General features: G+C 41.2%; 1 protein-coding gene across 1 annotated transcript in view; it reads left to right on the plus strand.

The window, feature by feature from the left end:
- The window catches only part of LOC127046774 (histone-arginine methyltransferase CARM1-like), a 129,299-nt gene that overhangs the window by 88,289 nt on the left and 18,808 nt on the right, over positions 1-22,202 (plus strand). Inside the window, 4 exon segments of the mRNA XM_050944286.1 lie at positions 1,927-2,104; positions 9,288-9,378; positions 15,950-16,031; positions 18,628-18,713. Coding sequence (XP_050800243.1) covers positions 1,927-2,104; positions 9,288-9,378; positions 15,950-16,031; positions 18,628-18,713 — 437 coding nt within the window.

The following is a 22,202-nucleotide window of genomic DNA, read 5'->3' on the forward strand; positions in this document are numbered from 1 at the left end:
AGGTTCAATAAAAGGCTGTTTTCATGGGGGCAAAGTCAATAGTGTTTGCCAAGTGAGCTCTAACATGAAAATCTGTTTTTGGCTACTGCGGATACACGCTGCCTTTCCCTGTCTTCTGTTCCTGGTTTCTGCTAATTGTAGCTCAGGGTCAAACAACTCATTGCTAGTGGCTTACTCCAGCCACTGAACAGTGTTTTTCCCTGGCAATGAATTGTGGAAATAGGTCTGAAGATCTCTTCCACTAGCACCTGAAGTAAACTTAAACATTGGGAGGTTTGTCTCTTCTAATCAGCTGTTTTCTTGGGAATCCACATACCTTCATGTAGAAGATTTCTTTCCCCCAACTCCCTCCTTTTTAATGTGGTCTACGTTGTAATGCATAGACTCAAATCATGGTCCCATACACAAAGCAGGAAATGGGCTTTCAAGGATTGGGGTGAAGGTGTCTTTTTCAATCCAGGGACAGGATACACAGTCTCTATGCCACCTCTGGTGCAGCCTCAAGGCTTTGCTGGCAGCTGCAGCCCCACTGTGCTGTCAGTAACTATATATGGCCAGTGGATTTGGATGGTTGCTTCTCCTTGTGTATCCCTGTCTCATTCTGAATCTCCTCCCACTGTGCTGTTGCAGAAGGTGCCCCCACAGAACAGTGCTCCATGGTACAGCATCCCCTTGCACAACCTTTCCCCATTCAGACTGGTTCACATGAGATAATGTTATCAGTATACAGTATGTGTTTGTATCCTAAAGGCAAATTCTAAACATTGTCTAAACATATTTTGGCATTACAAAGAGACTTGTACATTACAGATAAATATGACATGCATAATCAGAAGGTGTCTTTTTCAATCCAGGGACAGGATACACAGTCTCTATGCCACCTCTGGTGCAGCCTCAAGGCTTTGCTGGCAGCTGCAGCCCCACTGTGCTGTCAGTAACTATATATGGCCAGTGGATTTGGATGGTTGCTTCTCCTTGTGTATCCCTGTCTCATTCTGAATCTCCTCCCACTGTGCTGTTGCAGAAGGTGCCCCCACAGAACAGTGCTCCATGGTACAGCATCCCCTTGCACAACCTTTCCCCATTCAGACTGGTTCACATGAGATAATGTTATCAGTATACAGTATGTGTTTGTATCCTAAAGGCAAATTCTAAACATTGTCTAAACATATTTTGGCACTACAAAGAGACTTGTACATTACAGATAAATATGACATGCATAATCAGAGTAACTTTAGAGAGATTATTCCTTCCCAAAACATCTTGCTAAACAGTACCTAAAATTATGAGTCCATTTCCCTTGTTCAGATGAAAGAAAAGTAGATCAAAAAGTTAAGAAAAGTTTGCCCTGAGGTTCTCAGCCTGCATAGGATGCTGCACATAGTACCTAGGGATTGTGCATGCTCTATAAAAGGTTATTCCTTGTTTTGTTTTTGTTTAGAAACATCATGCCTCAGACTTTCCTCAGCCTCTGAGAACATTCATGCCTTTATGATTGTGTAGATCAGTTAGGAATAGTCATTTCTAGATCTTTGTGAAGTATCTTAAAGATCCCTACTGTATATTCTTCTGTAGTGGATATTAACTTCCTTCTTTCTCTGTGTGTGCATGTGTTGTATTCTTTTCTTCTAGATATTGATTCTAATTATTTCTTAAAAGATGATGTAACTTGTACTGCGATTTGCTGATTCTGCACACTTCTATGAGTTTGCTCTCTTCAGGGTATTTAGAAACTCTATTTGTAGTAAGGAATGAGTCCATACCATTTTTTAAAGTTTAATTATAGTGCATGCTTTTCAAAGGCTGATAAAGTTACTAGATAACTGAACAATCCAGAGGGTTTCATGTTACCCAGAGACCTCCAGTAGAACCATGCATAATCAAAGAAGCCAACATGCTTGTTTTTTTTTTCCATTCTCTTTCCAGATTCTAGTGAGAAGTAACAACCTCTCAGATAAGATCATGGTTTTATCAGGTAAAATTGAGGAAATCTCTTTACCGGAGAACGTTGATGTGGTTATTTCTGAACCAATGGGTTACATGCTGTTCAATGAGAGGATGCTGGAAAGTTACCTCCATTCCAAAAAATGGTTGAAGTCAAATGGTGAGTATGCCAGCACTGTCGCCCAGTGATGGATTGGGGAAAATGCCAGTTTTCAGAGAAAGGAGACAAGAAGGACCTCCAAATGGTGGCTCTGGACAACACTGGTTGGTATTGTGTTTCACCACCTCCTGTAGGCTCTATAGGAATGAGAGTTGAGTTTTCTTCCTTCATTTGAGCATGTTGGAAGCACCACTGTTACTGTTTCATATTGTGATTTGCCAGTGAGCCCAGCTATTTGAGCACTTAAACTGTATGTGCTGGATGTCTTGCCCTTGGCTGCCTCTTGTGTCATTCAGTTTAATGTGCCACCGTATGCATTAAGGGTTGCCTCTCAGTTCAAAGTTTATAATGCAAAACATGATGACAAGTTAAACTAAAATGCAAGGCAACTGAAGGAAGATAAAGACCTAGAGTTGGGGAAAGAATGAGAAATGTCATGAAAAATTTGTTCTTTTTTCTTTGAAAAAAAATATGAAATTTGAAATATTTTCACCAGCTCTAGTCAGACCCCACCCAAATTCCTAATTCCAAGGCCTCTTGGTACCACCACTCTTTTCGAGTGATGTGTCCAATCCAGCCAGAGACAACTGAGATCCACAGGTCAGTTCAATAGGATCTGTGTTTCAATCTGTTACTGGTTGGAGAAGTTCTGAAGGAGGCTTCTAAATCTAGGGGCCTCCTGAGAAATTTCCTGTACAAGTCTGAACCTGCAGTTGCCATAAGTTATATTTCACCAGGTGAATTCCTGAAAACAAACTAAAAGGTCACTTACATAGGTTTTGTTAAAAAGAGAGAGACTTTCTCATATGACACAATGTGAAAAACAGGGTGTGGAAGTTGAAGACTTTTGTTTTTAGCCTTTTAAACTACTTATGGGAACATGGGCTAATAGGCTGAGCACAGGACTAGGACCTGGGAACTACTGGGATTTAATCCTGGTTCTGCCACGGACTTGGTCTGTGGTCTTACAAAAGTCACTTCGGCCTGTGTTTTCAGAAGTGTCCATTAATTTTAGTGCCTCTGATTTTGGGTACCCATCTACAAACTCCTAGGGTATGTCTAGAGTAAAATGTAAACTCAGGGTTAGTGGACTTGAGCCCACAGACCTTAGGCTTGCAAGTCCAAGGCTTGAGTGTCCACACTCATTGGTGACCCTAGGTTTACAGTTTCTGGACCCAGGCTCCAAACCTGGGGCTCTAGTGTCCACACCGCATTACACAGACTCAAGTCAGACCACCATGTCCCAGGGTTCCTAGCACCCTCCCCAGCTGTGTCCACTCTAACCCTCAGTTGACAGTACGGTGTGGGAAAACTTGACTATCCACCCTACACATTACAGGAAGTTGTTGCTGCCTGCCAACTTCCCAACATAACCAGCTGTGCTATCTTTTGGGTTTGCACGCTCCCGGCAACTGGAGCCAGCAACATGGAGGAGTCACATTTGTGCTTGCTTATGCTTTCACTCAAGTTTCAGCAAACAGATAGAGCATCCATGAGATGCTGGTAGACATTCCAACATCGTTTTCTGACCTACAGAAGGCACCTGACAGGAGGAGGATGATACGCACATGGAAACATGGAAGACTTGAACTGGCTGATGCTGTTTGCGACTCTCAGTATAGGTGCTGATACCCCCTATGTAGACAAGTACTTCTGGAGCAGAGCCACAGGGACAGATCGGTGGGACCACATTGTGGTGAAGACCTTGGGTGAGCCTCAATGTGCCCAAAATTTTCACATGAAGAAAGCTACATTTCTGCAGCTTTGTGAGCAGCTTTCCCCAGCCCTCCAGTGTCAGGAAACACAAATGAGGGTGTCCACATGAGTCTAGAAGCAGGTTGTTAAAGCTGTTTGGAAGCTGATTGCCCCATGCTGCTACAGGTCTCTTGCTAACCAATTTTGCATTGGAAAGTCAACTGTTGGTAAGAGGGTGGCAGAAGTTTCTGAGGCAATCAGGCATGTAATTTACCCAAAAGTGGTGAGCATAAACAATGTTCCTGAAGTAATCGTTGGCTTTCCAGAATGGGATTTCCAGACTGGACTAGGGCCATTGATGGGACTCGTGCCGACAGTTTGCTCTCCTCAAGAAGCACATGAGTATGTAAACCACAAAGTGGCCTCCATTGTCATGCAACTTATGGACACTGACGTGGGCTGCACTGGAAAAGTGCATCATGCTAGGTTTTTCTGACAACTGGGAGTCTACATTCATGCATAGACCGGGACACTCTTGCTACCAGACGGCATTGTCATAAATAGAGTTACTATCCCCACTGCTATTCTGGGGGACTCTGTGCACCCCTGTTTGCATTGGCTTATGAAACCATCTCTTGATCTCAGAGGCACTTATCCCATCTGGGGCAGGATGCACCCAGGGAACACAAATCAGGGATGCTCTATGCTCACACATTATGGATTTGCATGGGAGAGTAATATGTTTTTATTAATGTGCTTGTACAATGGTTACAGTAAATGAAGTACAGCCACATCATGTAACGAAATGGGACTGTGGGGGCAAGGATTGAGTGCCATGGATTGTACTTGTGAATGATGTAACTGCTTATGAAATGGGGAAGCAGGTATGTGGCAAGAACTGTAGGTACACAGTATGGCTTGATGTAGGTAAAATGTGTTGAGAAATAGCATTTGGATACAACTTACCAGTTGTCCTTTATCATGTGTTTTATCTTTATTATGTGAAATACAGCTTATATGATTTGATGCAGATATGGTAATGAAATGTCCTAATAAAAGAAAAGCCTTTATTTTTTAACCTGAATGAAATGAAAAAAGTGCCAGGCAGGCCTGCTGTCATTCACATGCCAAAACACCAGTAATAAACCAACACCAAAACCATTAATAAAACACAGTGCATAAACCGCACATTAAATGGTAGAACATTGCTAACAGATAAACCCTCTGCTGTGGCGTGTCCCCTGGCACCTTGTTCTCCTTTCCCTTCCTTCCACATTTGGCACATGCTTGGTGCCACTGCAGAGGATGGAGGCGTTTACAGGGGTGGGCATCTGCACAGGTATGGAAGCCTGCAGGGGATAGGGAGGACTGCATGTGGTAGATTTACTCTGTTCGGTTTCTTTTAAGTCCCAAATGAATGGGCCACCCAGCCATGGAATTGTTCAAAGTGTTTCTGATCTACAGCATGTGGTTCCGTGGAGGGGACCCAGGACATGGTGTGAGTGCAGCAGGAGCTTGTACTCTGGCAGCCACAAGCATAAGCAGCCTCTCAAACAGGTCTTTCTGCTGGGCTCTGTCATCATCCTCAGCCCATGTTCCTGCTACAGAAACTGCGTTGCAAGCCTCTCCTGGTGTGCTGAACTTTTGTCCTTTAGCTCGGCAGCCTGCCTGTGCCTTTCTGCTTACTTTGGTGCTGTACCCACTTGTTGGCACTGTTCAGAATGTCCATTATAAGTTTATCACGGAAACACTTCTGCTTGGACTGGTCTGTTACACTTCTACATCCCAAGGACCTGTTGCATTGGGCCCATATTGCTGAGGTGGAAGGACCAGAAGAGGTTGAAGGGCCAAAAAGCAGACATCAAACAGTGCATTATTGTTTCAGTGCTTCACAACAGGTTCAGTAGGCAAAAGCGTCTTGTGGAATCTCCAAGGCCAAAAACCGATATTTGAAAAAGTATCCCAGAAGCTCTGTGGACACAACTTGTTAATCACAGTGAAACGACTGCACAAACAATGGTGAGTTACTATTTATAATTGTTTTTTGTTTAAAAATTGTAGACCTGCTTGGTCCTCGGGATGGGGTGGAGGAATATGCCACAGAGATCTTCAGACTTATGGTGACGGAGCTGCACATCTATGAGTGAAGTGGGCTGGCGACTTACAGAAGGGGGTGAGGACAATATGCCCTTCATTGAAAATTTGACTACCTGTCTAGAGTTTCTACTACAGGAAAAGTTTGTGACTGTCAGTGCCCAGGACTAGATCAAAATTTATGAGTGAATTAACAGGATACTGGATTAGCATCCAAACGAATTACTGCCTCCCCACAGCTCCTAATGCAAGCTGCTCTGAACACATTTACCCTGGGACTACAAGCAAACGCACAGGAACTCTCACATTACTTAACAGCCAACTCCCTCCCCCCAGCACCTTTCTGGACTGCATAAAAACTCTCGCCATACTTTGGGCATAGATTTCATCACTCTTGGATTGTATTCAATCTTCCACACTTCCAGCCCCCACCCAACCTTTTCTCTTTTACAGGTGGCTCTTAACGTTGTGCAATGCCTCATTTGCATGGCATGGCATTCTGAAAGGCAATATAAAGTTCTTACTTTTAACACCTTAGCACATCTCTGTAAGAATGTGCAAGTTTCCAATAAAAAGTTAATTTCAAATGCTTGTTTCAACTGTTGTTTGCACTTCTCAGTCTCCATTTTGAATTCCACCTGGTGGTTTGGGGGGCAGAGGGGTGATGCCAATGTACTGCCATGCAGTCCACCATTAGGAGATACGTGCTGCTGCCCATGGCTTGTAATACATTTTTCATTTGGGTCATAAACTGGAAATCCTTCCAACCCCCTATATTTATAACAACAAACATGGCACCAGAAACTTACCAGGCTGAGCTGTTCCTTCTGCCTCTTGTGTTTCTGCTGCCAGTTCCGTAGCTGACTCTTTCTCGGGCGGGGGGGAGGTCAAAAAGCTCCTCCAAATAGGGACCCAGAATGTGCTGCTGCTACTCTGGCAGCAAAGCCTCCTTGGGGACCAGTTTGAGCAAAAGAGTCACTTTAACAGCCTCATCTGGCACTTGTAGGCTCCTCTCCAGTCCTAGAGTGGATTTAGGGATGAGAAGGTCACTGTCCTGGCTGACCAGGATGTTGTGAAGCACTGGTGGCTCAGTGCTCAGCACAGTATCCAGCACCCAGTCAAACTCCTTCAAAAAGGGGCAGGATGATGGAAAATTCCTGTCGTTCTTGTGCTGCTTAATCCGCTCCCTGCACTGGTCCAGTGAATCCCCAATGCTGCAAGCTTCTTTCATATTTCCTGGTACTGTATGTGTCGTCAGCCCTGCAACTCTTGCCAAAGTCACTGTTTGCTTGCCTCTCACCGGAGAGTAACCAAAATCTGGCTGCACTTCTTTGACCAGCTAGCAACATGATTGGCAAAGGACGACTTCATGTCAGTGGCCATTACAAATGACGGAGAAGATTCACTATGCTCGCAGCTCAGCAGACAGAATAAAATGGAACTGTTCAATGTGGAGCAGCTGTACTTGAACCAAGGGGTGGCTTCCCTTTCTTGCGTGTTGATTAAGAAGACCATCCTACGGAATTGTGAGAGAGAAGTTTTCAGACTCACAGGACCAGAGTCTGGGGGGCCTGGGCCTGATCTGCATCAATACTGCAATAGATGGAGTTTGGTCTCAAGTCAAACCCTCCATGCTGCAGGGTCCTGAGACATGAGCCCAGCCCTGAGTCAGACAGAATTGTGTACAGCTGGAAGCGGGGTTTGGGCTTAAGCATGCATCCAAGCCTGGGTTTTCATTGCAATGTAGACATACGGTAGAGCCTGATTTTTTCAGAAGTGTTAATGACTTGCAAGTGCTATTATCTTCAGTTGGAGTGTGGGTGCTTAGCACTTCTGAAAATTGGGCCCTTTGAAATTAAAGTTGCTCACTTAAAAACTAAGGGAATCAAAAATTAATGGACACTTGAGGATGTAGGCCTTAATTTATCTGAATCTGTTTCCCCATCTGTATAATGTAAATGAGACTTATTTATATCCACCTCACACATGAATGGTAGTTAGAATTAGTTATTATTTGCTGTGTTGTTGTAGCTGTGTGGATCTCAGGGTATTAAAGAGACAAAATGAGTGAGATAATATCTTTTATTGGTGAAAGAGACAAGCTTTCAAGCTGCATCGATCTCAGATTTGAAGAGCTCTGTGCAGCTCCAAAGCTTGTCCCTTTCACCAACAGAAGTTGGTCCAATAAAAGATATTACCTCGCCCATCTTCTTTCTCCAGAATTAATTATTGTTTATAGATGACATTGAAAATGTAAAATGCTGTATAAGTGCTAAGTGTGTAGTAGCAGAAGCTGAAGCAGCATGGTGTCATGAGCAATTTTAAAAACCTTTAATCCCCATCCCAGGTTTTACTCTGCAGAAGTAGTAGTATTCTCTAAGCAGCAAGTCCTAAAAGGCATGTTTATTTACTCAGTGGGTCTGAGATTCTTTTTTAAATTCCTGTGGTCTCTTGCTATGTTGTATTTGCAGAAAGAAAGCCATTTGTTCTTTCATTTGTGCACCACATTTTGCACCAGTTAAAACAGATGTTTGAAGAAACATGTTCCAGTCCAAAAATGACTACTCTATGGCTCCTGCTTCCCATTGATGCACAAAGAACAGTGTGCAAAATATTTCTTTAATATTATTTTTTGAAGTCTTATCAAGCAGCCTAATCCAGTGCCCACTGAAATCAGTAGAATTCCCATTGACTTAAGTGGCCATTGGATTCAGTCCCTAATTAATATAGGTCTGTAAGTCAGGACACCTGGATCCTTTTCCCAGCTCTGTCAATAACTTGTGTGAGCTATGTAAACTTCTATATGCCTCAGTTTCACCACCTGTAAAATTGATATAATACTTCTCTTTACGTGTTTGAGCTTTATTTTATTAATGCTTTGTAAAGCGTTTTTGAGATATCTGGATACAAGGTTCCCATGTAATTATTATGTCAAGCTGCTAATGCTAGACCCCTTGAGGATTAACTAGTTGGTACTTTGCAGTTTGATTTATGATTGAGTCTGCTGACATATCTTCTGTGATAATATCTGTGGAAAGAGTTGTGTATATGGTCAGCTCTAAAAAAGCATGTTTCTCCAATTGTGGAAATGGTGAAAAGGTATTTTAGAGTAACAGCCAGCATTTTACTTAATTCAAAGAAAGAGAAAATGATTTAAATGTCTAATATAGGGACATAAAACTTATAATGCTTTATCATTCTTGGCAGGCTTCTGAAATATCCTGACCCACTTCATAAGTGGATATTTTTGTTATTGTTTGCCTGTAATGGGATTTGATGTTAGTCTATTTGAGGTGCAAAGCAATTATTGCTTGCTGGTATTTTCTGTACATATTTCCATAGGGCTAACCAGACATTTAAATTTTGCTACTCTATATTGTCTTTTGTTTACTAGGAATGATGTTTCCAACATTTAGTGACATTCATTTGGCTCCTTTTTCCGATGAGCAGCTGTACATGGAACACTACTCCAGAGCCAATTTTTGGTAATGATTATGGGTTTTTCTAAAATTTTTGCTTGGAGACTCAGTAAAGGTTTTAAAATGAAACTAATTCTTGTAATCTGAATGAAGTGAAGCAAAGCACATGGCAGAAAATCCTTCTAATTTTCCATGCTCACTTCTTTTAACCTGATCCACTGCTGTGCTGTGTGAGCCTATCAGATCTCGCAAGAGGAGTAGGATCTGGCTAGGTCAGAGCTAGGATGGGAAACCACGTCCACTGAGCTCTCAAGTGCTGCAGAAAAAGATGTATATGAATCCATAGTTAGTAGTTGCACTTCTGTGTCAGTAATAAGCCAGTGCCCCAGGATGGCGCTTGAGAGGTGTTGAACAAATCAGGCTCCTGACCGTACACAGATGTCAAAGATCCAGTAGCGTTTTTCATAGACAAGGTACTGACTTCCATATCCTGGTCAAATTCTAAGTCAGTAATTACATTCTGTCTACCTAAATTCCTCTTGCAACTTCAACTAGAAACAACGGTCTTCACTTCTTGCCCTAAAGTGTTGTTAATGCTGGGGTGCACTGTTAAACAGCTGCTGTGTTCTACATCAGAGGTGGCTCCATTTCAACAATGGGCAAAGGAGTCTCTACCCATTGCTCACATACCTAATGTGGTGGTAAATGGGCTTAATTAATTGTTGACAAAGTTTTTGGATCCTTGGATAAAGACCTGCTGTGGAACTATGAAGATTAATAATTAGTAACCTCTTTTGGAGACCACAGATGTATCCCCACTTCCAACCAGTCCTTAGGTAAGAGAAAGTGATAGAAATTCTAAAGGTTAAGTCATTTGCTTTAAATCAATAAGTTTACTAATCACCTGGATTTAGGAATAAACTTTCCCTATGGATAGGTCGTTACATAATTATCCATTAGGGCATTTCTTCCACCTTCCTCTGAGGTATCCTTTATGAAAAGGTGGTATACAGTTTAATAGGGATGAAACCAATAGGGTTGTATAGAAATTGCTCTGAAATCATGTAAAATTTAATAGAGACTTTTGGACCAGATCCTCTGCTGATGAAGTCATCACCTGCCGCTTTACATCACCTGAGAATGTGGCCTTTATCCTTTCTTTAGGTTTGTCAGGCCATCCTGCAGAATTCCATAATAGGCATATAGTTCTTCTATGAAACTCCATAGGAGGTTCAAAAAATCTATAGAGAGACTATTGTTCTCTATTTATATTATCTTGATCTCTGTTAAAATTCTATAAGACATTTTTATAATGTACTGGCCAACATCACAGAAAGGGTAGTGGATTAGGTGGACCAGCTGTCTGATCTGGTATGGCAACTTTTATGCTTATATGAAACAATTCTACCTGCTTTAGAGACAACAGTGATGCTTGTCAATGTTTCTCTTCAGTGTAGCAGCCTAATTCTCTGTGTCCAAAACACTGTATTTTAGTTGAAAATATAGGGCCAGAATCTGCCCTCAGTTACATTGGTTTAAATCTAGAAGTTCTACAGACTTGCATCACTGTAGCTCAGAGCGAGGTCTAATTTGTAATTTTATATGTGAGAAAATTGTAAGTGTTTTTATGTATCTAGAGTCTAGAAAAAATAGAAACAACTTCAAGTGGGCTTTTCATAGATTCCAAAGCAACCATTGTGACCATCCTGTGTAACACAGGCTACAGAACTCTACCAGAATAATTCCTTTTGAACTACAGCATGTCTCTTTTTTTTTTAATCTTGATTTAAAAATTGTCAGTGTTGGAGAATCCACCATGACCCTTGATAAAATGTTCCAGTAGTTAATTACCCTCACTGTTAGAAAAAAAAATAAGGCCTTATTTCCCATCTGAATTTTGTCTAGCTTCAGCTTCCAGCCATTGGATCTTGTTATACCTGTCTACTAGACTGAAGAGACCATTATCAAATAATTGGTCCCCAGGTAGGAAGTTATAGACTATGACTAAGTCAACCTTTAATCATCTCTTTGCTAAGATAAAGAGATTTAGCTCTTCAGTCTACCACGAAAAGACGTTTTCTAATCCTTTAATCATTTTCATTGCTCTTCTCTGACCCCTCTCCAATTTATCAACATCCTTCTTGAATGGTGGGCATCAGCATTGGACATAGTACTCCAACACCAGTCATACCAGTGCCAAATACAGAGTTAAAATAACCTCTCTCTTCCTACTTGAGATTACCCGTTTTATGGATTGCACTAGCTTCTTCTGGCTATAGTGTCGCTCTGGAAACTTACATTCAGCTGATTGTCCACCATAAGCCCCAAATCTTTTTCAGGGTCACTGCTTCCCAAGATAGTCTCCTATCATGCAAGCATAGCCTAACTTTTTTGTTCCTAGATAACATTTATATTTAGCTGTATTAAAATGCATATTGTTTGCTTGGGCTCCAGATTGCTCTGTATCAGTGACCTGTCCTCTTCAGTATTTATCACTCCCCCAATTTTTGTGTTATCTGCAAACTTTATCAGTGATGATTTTGTTTTCTTCCAGGTCATTGATAAAAATGTTAAATAGGATAGGGCCGAGAACTGATCCCTGTGGAACCCCACTAGAAATATACCTGCTTGATGAAGAATTTCCCATTTACAGTTGAGACCTATTTATTAGCCATTTTTTAGTCCATGTAATGTGTGCCATGTTAATTTTGTGTCATTCTAGTTTTTTATTCAAAAATTTCATGTGGTACCAAGTCAAATGTTTTACAGAAGTTGAAGTATATTACATCAACTCTGTTACTCAAACTTATCTCATCAAAAAATGTTTTCAAACTGTATCTATCATTTCAGTTCCTCCCCACTTAATCTTTAGCTTCTGCTCTGTTTGGTTATTCTCAAGAATACAAAAAAGATTGTAATAAACTACAAATTGGGTGGAATGGGGACCAATATTTTGTTTTTTGTTCCATGTGCCAGCTTCCTTGGGAAGCCATAGTAGAAACTAGGGATGGATTAATAGGGGTTGTTATCGCTTAGTGAGGGAAATAGATGCTGAATTAGCAGTCTGAAGCAGAAACATATCAGCTTTTTCACAGGGCTCTACAGAACTCGATGTTATTGGCAGTATCCAAGCATTCACTTTAAGGTTGCTTGTGATGCTTCATCTCCATCGTTAGGAATGTAAGACTTCTATTTGACAGCTTACAAGTGGAGAATACAAATGGTGTGATGTACACACAAATATTCTGTCTGTATCTATCTTTACATATACAGTATGTATATAGTCTCTGTATTAATGGCCAGAAATTCTACTTGTCCCTGCCATTAATTAATGCCACAAGCTCTGAACAGCTGGTGTTCCGGTGACGTTATCTACAACCAGTTTCTTAACAAAAATATCCAGTCTGCATTTAAGAGCACCTGCAAACATACATTGTGTCCTAGAATATTGCACACTGATACAATTGTTCAGGTGAATACTCAGAACTAGTCACTACAGGGTTGCTAAGAGAATGATAGAAGTGGAATATTCTAATCATTCAGGTCTGGAAGTCCTTCACAGATCTGGGAACTTAATTCACTTCCCCATCATGTTCATTATTATTTGTATTACAGTAGTGCCCGGATCAGGATTAGAACCTCATTGTGTTGGAAGTTGTACAAACATAAACGAAGGGTCTCTGCCCCAAAGAGTTTACAGTCTTTGTAACAGGATCCTTTCCCCAGTGTTTCAGCAGCTCATTTCACGAACCCTTTTCTTATTTTTGGTAAATAAACTTTGAATATATTTGCCATGTACGTGTTGGACTAATAACACTGGATAAACTCTTACATACTTTGCATGAGTTTACATGGACAGTCCAATGCACCTGCAACATTGGAGTTTTTCCAGCCCTGGGAGTTTCTGGAACAGAAGTATTCATATCCTAAGTTATCCTAAATCATGCAGTGGTCTTTCAGTGTGGATGGGTGTCCAGCAGGAATTGATCACACAAGGTATCCAGCAACTCCTGGAGTGTCTGAGCACTTTGCAGGGCCAGGTGTTTAAGTGGAAAGACCAACACATTAACTTCATTTGAACCTTGAGCAGAAAGTTGAAACCCAGGTCTCTAGACCTGAAAGTGCAGTGTTTTTATCAGTGCTTCACTTATCCCCTGTTGTCTTCTCTTTGTACTAAGATATACTGATATACCTAGCGCAGTCCTTGGGCACAGGGTCCGTGGCAAATTTAGGCTGTCTATCTGCCCTTTTTTTGTCATTTAAGTTGTGCCAGCTTGTGCAGTTTCGTGCTAGCCGGCACCTGTATAAGCAGAAAATTCCATGCCTCAGAACTCCCTTTTCATTCAACTCCCTGGTTTGTTTTTTAGAAAATCTGCTTGCTGTATGTTTAATAATCCTTCCTATATAGCTAATAGTGTCTGAAGGGGGTTTTGCTGCAGATCTTTCACATTTTTGTCCCACTTGTTGTAAGCAACAGAAGAAAAAAGAAATGACTGGAGCTGCAGTTTGAGTTGGCTCTTGTGAAAACATCAGGTCTGTGAAAAGGTCCAAAAAAACCTGATGGCAGAATCCTGGTGCATGTTGTATCATTAGTTACTAGGAGTATGCATAGTTTATTTATTAATGGAGAGACGGAAGGATGACATAGTTAATGCAAACACAGAATTATTACTATCCAAATCCACTAATGGCCACGATCCAGTGAGGCACTGGCAGGATTAGTTATTTCACACTTCAAGGCTAGTTTACCCTGATGCTTGACAGATACAAATTAACTTGTGTCAAAGTCAAGGATGGCACATTGCTGGAAAGGGTGGTTGTTTGCAACATATCTTATAAGAGAGGACCACTCTTTCTGTTGTGAAAAACCTTCTGAAGATCGGTACAAAGCATAATTATACACCAGGTGGTTAAAACAGTCTGTTCTTTGCCTTTGGCATACTTTGTGACTGCCCCAGCTTAAATGAGAGACAGACTTTCTTCTCTAGTATCTCCAGATAATTCATTTCATTGAATGGATAGTCCATTGACTAACACTGCACAGACTTAATTTTAAGGGAGAGTGGTCTAGTGTTTAATACCAGTCACTGAGATGCACAGAAATTCTTATGCTCCCTCCATATGAATGGGGGAGGTTTCAATTGATTAACTGATCTTTCTACCACAATAGATAAGAGGTTCTCTGGTTGTGCATCAGTAATCATGCTGAAAAAGGGTAGAAGATCCCCTGTGACTGGTGGTAGATGATCTCTTCTGCTAGGCTTACCATTAAGAAGAGATGTACAGTACTCCCTTTAAGCATCTTTCACTTGGAAATGGAACATAGGACACAGTTCACACTGTAGCAAATTAAATAATTAAGTTAATATTTTAAAACAAAGTTAATACATCTGAAAGGGGCATTCTTAACCTGTTTTAAGCATAAAAATTGTGTTTTGTAAAAAAAAAAATGCAGACAATATTTAAAATATTTGTTTGATGTCTTTAAAATTAAAACAGGAATTTGAGGTTTTAAGAATTCTCCTAAGGTGTTTTCAGAGACTGCAGTAGACTTGGGACCTTGATTTTGCATCTGGATCATGATTTCACTATTAAAAATTTGCCTTGGTTGCAGACATCTTTTTGTTTATATTGCCAGAGAATTGCTGAATCTTCCTGGGCTTTAATGAGTGTCTCTAGCCTTTTTCCTCTCTCCATTGGATTGATAAGAGGGTCAAACCTCAGACTCTGGGTAGTTGTTGGCAGCAGGTATTTTTAATTTCAAAGGAGTTTTACAGGGAGGCTGGATTTGCTGATAGGGCTTGGCACAGTTTGGTTAGCTGAGCGTGTAACTTGTCTCTATTGTTTAAAAAAAGTCCTATTCACTTAGGGTGAGATCCTCTCACCAATTTCCCCTTTATGCCTGGTAAAAGGGCGAGAGTCATGTATAGGGGCCCTAATAGTCTTTGATCCAGCTAGGGTACAGTTCCCCTCAGCACAGGCACTGTGGAGACAGCCATAAGATGTCTTCAGAGGACACCCTTGAAAGCTTAGGGGGCACGGTGAGGGCTGCAGGGGTGTGTCAGGGTGGGGCTGCACCCTCCAGTGCTGTAGGGTTTTGGGGCATCACTGCAGCCAACAAGGCAGCCTAGGGAGGCTGCCATATCTTAGAATAGGCCCTCGGGGCAGTTTTCAATTGTTCCAGAAGCCTCTCCAGTTCCTAGAGCAGCCCAGGATTGGGAGGGCACAAAGGTAGCTTAAAGCCACGTTAGGTCCCCCTCCCCTGGTCTGTGGATTCTGTGCCATGCCAGTGAGAGATGAAGTACGGGAAGTCTTTCCTGATGCAGAGAGGCCTCTCGCCAGTTCACCTGAGGACATCAGATTCCTCAACCGGGAACAATGCACTAGATAGTCTAACCAGCAGTCAATTTCACTGATGCCAGGAAATAACCCGGAATGTGCATATGTGGTGTGTGGGGGTGAAGAGTGAGGTGGGGACAGAGATGATTTGAGCTCTCTACAAATTCTACGAGTGATTTAAGTGTTCAGCCACACATCTCATTCTGTTTGGAGACATAATTGTGCATGGATCCTCTGGGTGTGAGAGCCCCGAGAGACTTCTTCCACTAAATATTTTACTATACATTACTGTCTCTAGGTACCAGCAGTGTTTTTATGGGGTCAATCTGTCCAGTCTCCGCAGTGCAGCGGTGGATGAGTACTTTCGACAGCCTATCGTAGTAAGTATTTTCTCTCTCTCTTGCCTATCTCATCCCCTCCATGAAGTTTTGCAGTACCCTGTCTAGGAGAGCTCGAACCCTAGCTGTATAGCGTCGTTTGATTTGTGTACAGAACTTTGGCTTCCAGTGACCAGTTCTGTTAGAACCAGGAGCATCCCAGTCAGAGGTTAATTACTCTATGTACTATACCTGGCTTCCTCCTTTTGTCATGAATAACAGAAGTGCAGAGTTGTATGCCCCTGTGGCAGCTACTTTATATAGTATGCCAAACTGTCATGATTGATCCTAATGGCATCCCATCTCCTCCTTGCTTCTCTACATTTACTGGTGTGAAAGCCAACAGAGAGATTGTTCAGAGGAGATGTGTTACGTGCTACCCTCTTGGAAGGAAACCTCTGGAACAGAAAGTGCAATGAGTTTATACTTAAAGTTTTTCCTCAAGGGGAAAGGGGGCAATACAGCCTGCAGATTGTCTAGTTTCTAGGCCATCCTCCAGAAAAGCCCAGCTATCTTTGTGGCTTACCTGCTCCTATTCCCCCCATACTCCTATGTCCTTGGAAGCACGGCTCCCTTATAAGTATTTCTGTCTCCTTCACCTGCACCCTAATAGTAAATGAGGTTCTGACATTTGCTTAGCCAAAAGAGATGTTAGCATACAGATGAAACAGAGTTATTGTTATGTTGGGTGAGCTCCTGAGAAGACAACTTTTCAAAGTAAAGTTGCAATCCGAAGTGACTCTGCAAAATTTCAGGCAGGTCATAGGGCTGAATGCACTTGGGTTTGGCTTTGAAAATTAATACTTTTGAGCTCTCTTTAATTTAAACTGCCACTCTGTTTCTCCAGGGGTCACCACTTATGCCCATGTCAATCTGTTATGTGATCAGGACTCTGTACCGAGTTTGGTATACTATGTTTGAAAACCGTAACATGGATATCAATACAATAAATTCAAATGACCTAGTCTAGAGACCCAGAGTTTCCTCAGCTCCAGACACAAGCTCAGCATTAGCTGTTCGCCCCTTGTGCACCTTGTGCACCCTACTTAAAGAGGAAACCTAGCTTGTCCCTCTACCTTTCAGTTTGATTTCTCTCAAACCATCGCCACCACTGCCCTACATTTACAAGCTGCTGATGATTTTTTGAAACAAACCTGTGTGGGTTTTGTTACAGAATTAAAAGAAAACTAGATTCCCAAAGCACTTTAGTTTTTACAACTTTCTAGTCATTGGTTTCTTGGCTACTTATCATTAAACCACTCATGTCTTGCCATTTCTAGTTTGTTTTCCTGGGTTTTAGGGATATTGGTGCCTTTCCAAAAGCATTAAACCTGTAAATTCCATGGTTTCACAGTTCTGAACAGTCCCTTCCTTGTCCACTGCATGTAAAGGTCTCTCCCTCTCCACCCAACTCTCGCGGGGTCAGAATCCTTAAAAGAGGCATTGCAGCTTTCAGCTGGAATTTGATTTATACTTTTGTTTCTCCCTTCCCTCCTCTACCACACAAATTAAAACAAAATAAAAAAATCAAGCTGGTAACCAGCTTTCTATATAAAGACAACCATTATTTTTTTTACATATGTTCCTATTTACTGGCTGCCTCAGAATAAGCCTCTTCAATTCTGTTCTCTGTCTTTGGCATCAGGTCTGACTCCATTTGACTGAAAAATGGCAAAAAGTAACAAAATTCATTTTTCATTTAAATTTTGAGCTTTTCAAAAATTTGCCACCAGCCCGGGCTCAGGCACTCTGTGAGGTCTCTGCAGCTATTCAGTCTAGCTCTCCAACATGCATGCATACTGTGCTGGTTATATCACGCTTTCTGGCAGTCCACTAGAGAATGAAGCTAATCTATAGAGGTAAAGCATGTCCTATATAAGATATATATGTATATGTAAAGATGTGTGCTTGGTTTATAAGTCTTTGTTTTCTTAATTTATGCCCTTCCATTAAGATCAATAATAAAGTGTATTATTAAAAACCGCACACAGTTGTTAAAAGAAAAAAAAAACCCTGGGATGTGCCTTTTCCCCATACATATACTTCACTCCCCATTGGGACTCAGTTTTTAAATTCAGTGTATATCACAAGCAGAGTTTGTGCTAAGATTTTAGCATCGACTGGGAGTTTGTGGTCCATGGAGGGTCTGGATTAGTGGATGTGCAAAAAGAGGTGGGAAAAAGATGTTTTCAATTATGGGTGTTCTGACTGCTCCTAGCCTGGTTACTATTCTGCATAATTAATTTTGATTCGCCTGTAGTTAACTCTTCATCATAGCTCCAGATTTCTCTAATTGGTCAAACATTGTACATGTGGTGGAGGAGTCCACATGAATTATTTGTGTGTTTGTTGATGAAAACAAAACAAAAAGTATTTTTATATGATTTAGCAGGGCCTTTAAAAAAGTTTTGTAACATAAGTGAGCTATCAAATGCATTAATTGCAGATAATAGTAATGTAAACCCAAGTCGAGTGTTTTTTAGAGACGTGTTAAAGAGAATGTGTCATTAAAATAAATAAAGATATCTTCTTTTTTATCAGATACCTAGTTTAGAAGGTGACAAGACAAAATGATAACATTTGTGACTTTTTCTCTCAGGACACTTTCGACATCAGAATTTTGATGGCTCGAACAGTGAAGTACACTGTTAACTTTACAGAAGCTGAAGAGGAAGATTTGCATAGGTTAGTATAGATCAGTGTCATATTCTTACTCAGCTTTTTAATTATTTGTGTTTTTAGAAGAAGCTGCTGGATCTGGCTGGAGCTGTGGTCCATGGAACATTACTTGCGTGGCTCTAGCAATGTACCAGAATTGTCACCTGCAGTGCCCTCTTACCCCCTACAACAGTGGCACATATGCAACATCAGGGATAGTAAATTCGTTCAGTGACTGGTATTGAGGCAGCAGGATTTTCATTAAAAGTAGTTTATTGGGAACGAACCTAAGAAAAGAAAAATCCCTCTAAAGAGGAGGGAAAATAATAGCTTGTGTGTTTATTTTCTTCAAGAAGAGTGACCATTTTGCAGGGTTGAGGATGACATTTACTGATATTTAGGAACATTCATGCCAAGATTCAGGCCATTGGGGAGATTATTATTCATGGCACACATCCCTATTAGATAGGGCTTCTCATCTTCAGAGTTCTCTACAGAAATTCATTAATCCTTACAACCTGCCAGAGAGGGAGGTGAAAACAAGGCTTTGAAAGATTTCCTTGGGCATCAGGAAAACTTTGAAGCTAACACCGAATCTGAATGGGAAAATGTGTGGTACACAGGTTGCCACCACTTGTGCCGAATTATGTGGCGATTTTGTTTATACAGACAGTCGCTGTGATATGCAGCCTGCTTGAGATTTGTATTAAAAATATGTATGGTTAAGAGATTCCATTTGAGTTCTCCTATTCCTGATGTTCTTTTAGCTTTTGTTTTTAATATTCAGTGGAAATTATGAGACTGAATGTGTTGCTGGCTCATTCAGCATCTTAACAATGCAGAGCCTTTTGTTTGACAAGCCTTAGAAAATCACTGCAATTTTGTTCTAGTTTTTATGATTATCCTGACTCAAGAATGTATTTTCTCTCTCTTTCAATAAGGTCTGTGGAAAATAGCTTTTGTACAGCTAAGTTACTAAAGCTTGATGGTGTAGAAACAACATTCGTAACAGCTCCTTTATTTTGTGCAGTACCTCCAGCACCAAGAAGATAAAATGCTGCGTGAATGAGGGGTCAGGGAAGGTAGTTGCTGTTTGGCTTTAGATTAATTAATTATAAAAGGCATTGGTGGAGTAGCCTTTGTACATGTTTTCATTCCTGTAAAGAGAGAGAGAGATTGGGTCAAACAAGTTCACTATAGAAATACATTATCTGTATACCAGGGAGCAGTGGTTTCTCTGTAGCACTATTTGCAGGGGCCCATTTCATCCTGGTGACAAACCAAGCCCCACTGTGCAGTCTACATACTGTGAAAGATTCCAATCCCTATTTGACTTGGTAACATCGCCACAAACCCCCTGTCCTACATGTCCCTCTCCTTTCTTGGAGTAACACTCTTCTTTAAATTATTCAGCCTAAAAAGGCTTAGCTGCACCTTATTAGCTTCCTAATGATGCTTCTTTGGCTGCCACCTGCTTCTAAATTTTTTGTTGAGGATTCCTCCCCCGAACTTTAGGCCACTGTGCAGTTTGACAGTCCCTAGGTACACGTCTGGAATGAGGTGTACCCTCCCGGAATAGGAGAACTTTCAGGTCTCTTCCAGGGAACACCACAGGAACTACAGACAGACACAGATTCCTATACACATTTGCCAGGCTCTTTTCGATGAAATTCAGACCTCCCATAGTTCCAGTCTGAGTTGCAGTCAATTGTATTTTATGGCACAATAGCATGGTCTAGTGAGAGAGGATTGCTTCCCAGTTTTACCTGGTTAGTATGCTGGCTTGCTTCAGTGAGTCTCACAAGAAATATTTAAGTATGCTACCCATACCTTCCTCTAAACTGGTGAACATCACTATTCTGATTATTACCATTCCCTCCAAGTGTTAATTTTATGGTTCATATTCCCAGGCAGAGATTTGAGTGTAGCTACTTAGCCAGTGATATGTCGTTCCCAGAAGTACTGCCTTACTTAGGCCACGTCTACACTACAGCATAAAATTGAAATTATTAAAACCAGTTTTATAAAACTGGTTTTATAAAATCGATTTTCCGCGTCCACACTAGGGCACATTAATTCGGTGGTGTGCGTCCATGGTCCTAGGCTACCATCGATTTCCGGAGCAGTGCACTCTGGGTAGCTCAGTAAAAGAATGAGACCAATAACTTCGATTTCCGTCCACACTAACCCTAAATCGATATAGTAATATCGATTTTAGGGTAACTCCTCTCGTTGGGCAGGAGAACAGAAATCAATTTTAAGAGCCCTTAAAATCGATTTAAAGTGCCTTGTAGTGTGGGCGGGTACAGCGTTAAATCGATTTAACACTGTTTAAATCGATTTAACGCTGTAGTGTGGACCAGGCCTTACTGGTAATCCTGGAGGTGAAGTGAAGTCATATTTTACTGCCTGTTGGCTTAATTAGCAGCATGCTTGCCTCTGGTTCAGGAGTAAAGCTTGCAGGAAATATGACCCTAATCTAAATAGAAGTTTTTCTGCAAGAAAAGAGAGATTTTTAATGGAGTTTTCTGTTAGTAAAATTTAAACCTGATGTTTCAGGTCAACATTAATCTCTGCATCTGCCTGCACTACTGAGGGCCCCATTGGCACTTGTAGTTCCAGGTCTCTCATGGCCCCATTCTTTTCTATAGGACCTGCTCTCCAGCCAGACTATATGTCCCGTAAGGCACTACAGTCTGTCTGTCTGTGCACTGAGTTGCCATTTGCATCCTGGGAGTCCCATGGTTCAGGCAGATGCAGAGGCAAATATCGACTCAACTCAAAATGTAACATTTCAGTGGGGGAGTGATGAAATTTTTATTTTAATTGAAAAGCTTAAATTAAGCCTTTCAACATTTTAAAAAAAATTTCCAGAACATTTTACAATATTTTTTCAGAACGAGTTACGATATTTTGACTTTTTGTCCTGATTTGAGATGGGAAAAAGATGTTGAAATACCTGAATTTTCTGCAGGATGGAAATTCTGTTTTTTGATCAGCTTTATTTAGAAGGCTGAGTTCAAATTCCTTACAAAAAATTGGACTTCTGGTCAGTGCTGACTCTGCTGTAAGAGATTTTAGAAGGGGTGAGAATCCATGTCTCTTCTGTTCCAGTGGCTGTTTTGGTGGTATGTTAAAGATCCCCAGGGAATCCACTTGTATGCCTAAACTCAAGCACATGCTTAAATCTTTTTAAGACTGTTGCCTTTAATCAGGGCCAGCTGTAGGAAGTGCGGGGCCCAATTTGAACATTTTCGGCTGGGCCCTTGCAAGGATGACTAAAAAAAAAAAGGCCTTTCATTTCTTCCATGTACTATTTACTTTCCATAACTATATAAATAATACAATTATATATTATGTACATTGCATCTTATATGCTGTTGATTGGTTATTATTTACTGTTGTTTCACATGTGTGGGTCCCCGCCACTCCCTGGGGGTGTACACATGTGTGGGTCCTAGCTGCTCCCTGCCCCCCTCATTGAATCCCTGCTTCCTGCCCCCTTCAGGTGTGCAG

The sequence above is a fragment of the Gopherus flavomarginatus genome, chromosome 3, assembly GCF_025201925.1.
Source record: "Gopherus flavomarginatus isolate rGopFla2 chromosome 3, rGopFla2.mat.asm, whole genome shotgun sequence".
NCBI lineage: Eukaryota > Metazoa > Chordata > Testudines > Testudinidae > Gopherus > Gopherus flavomarginatus.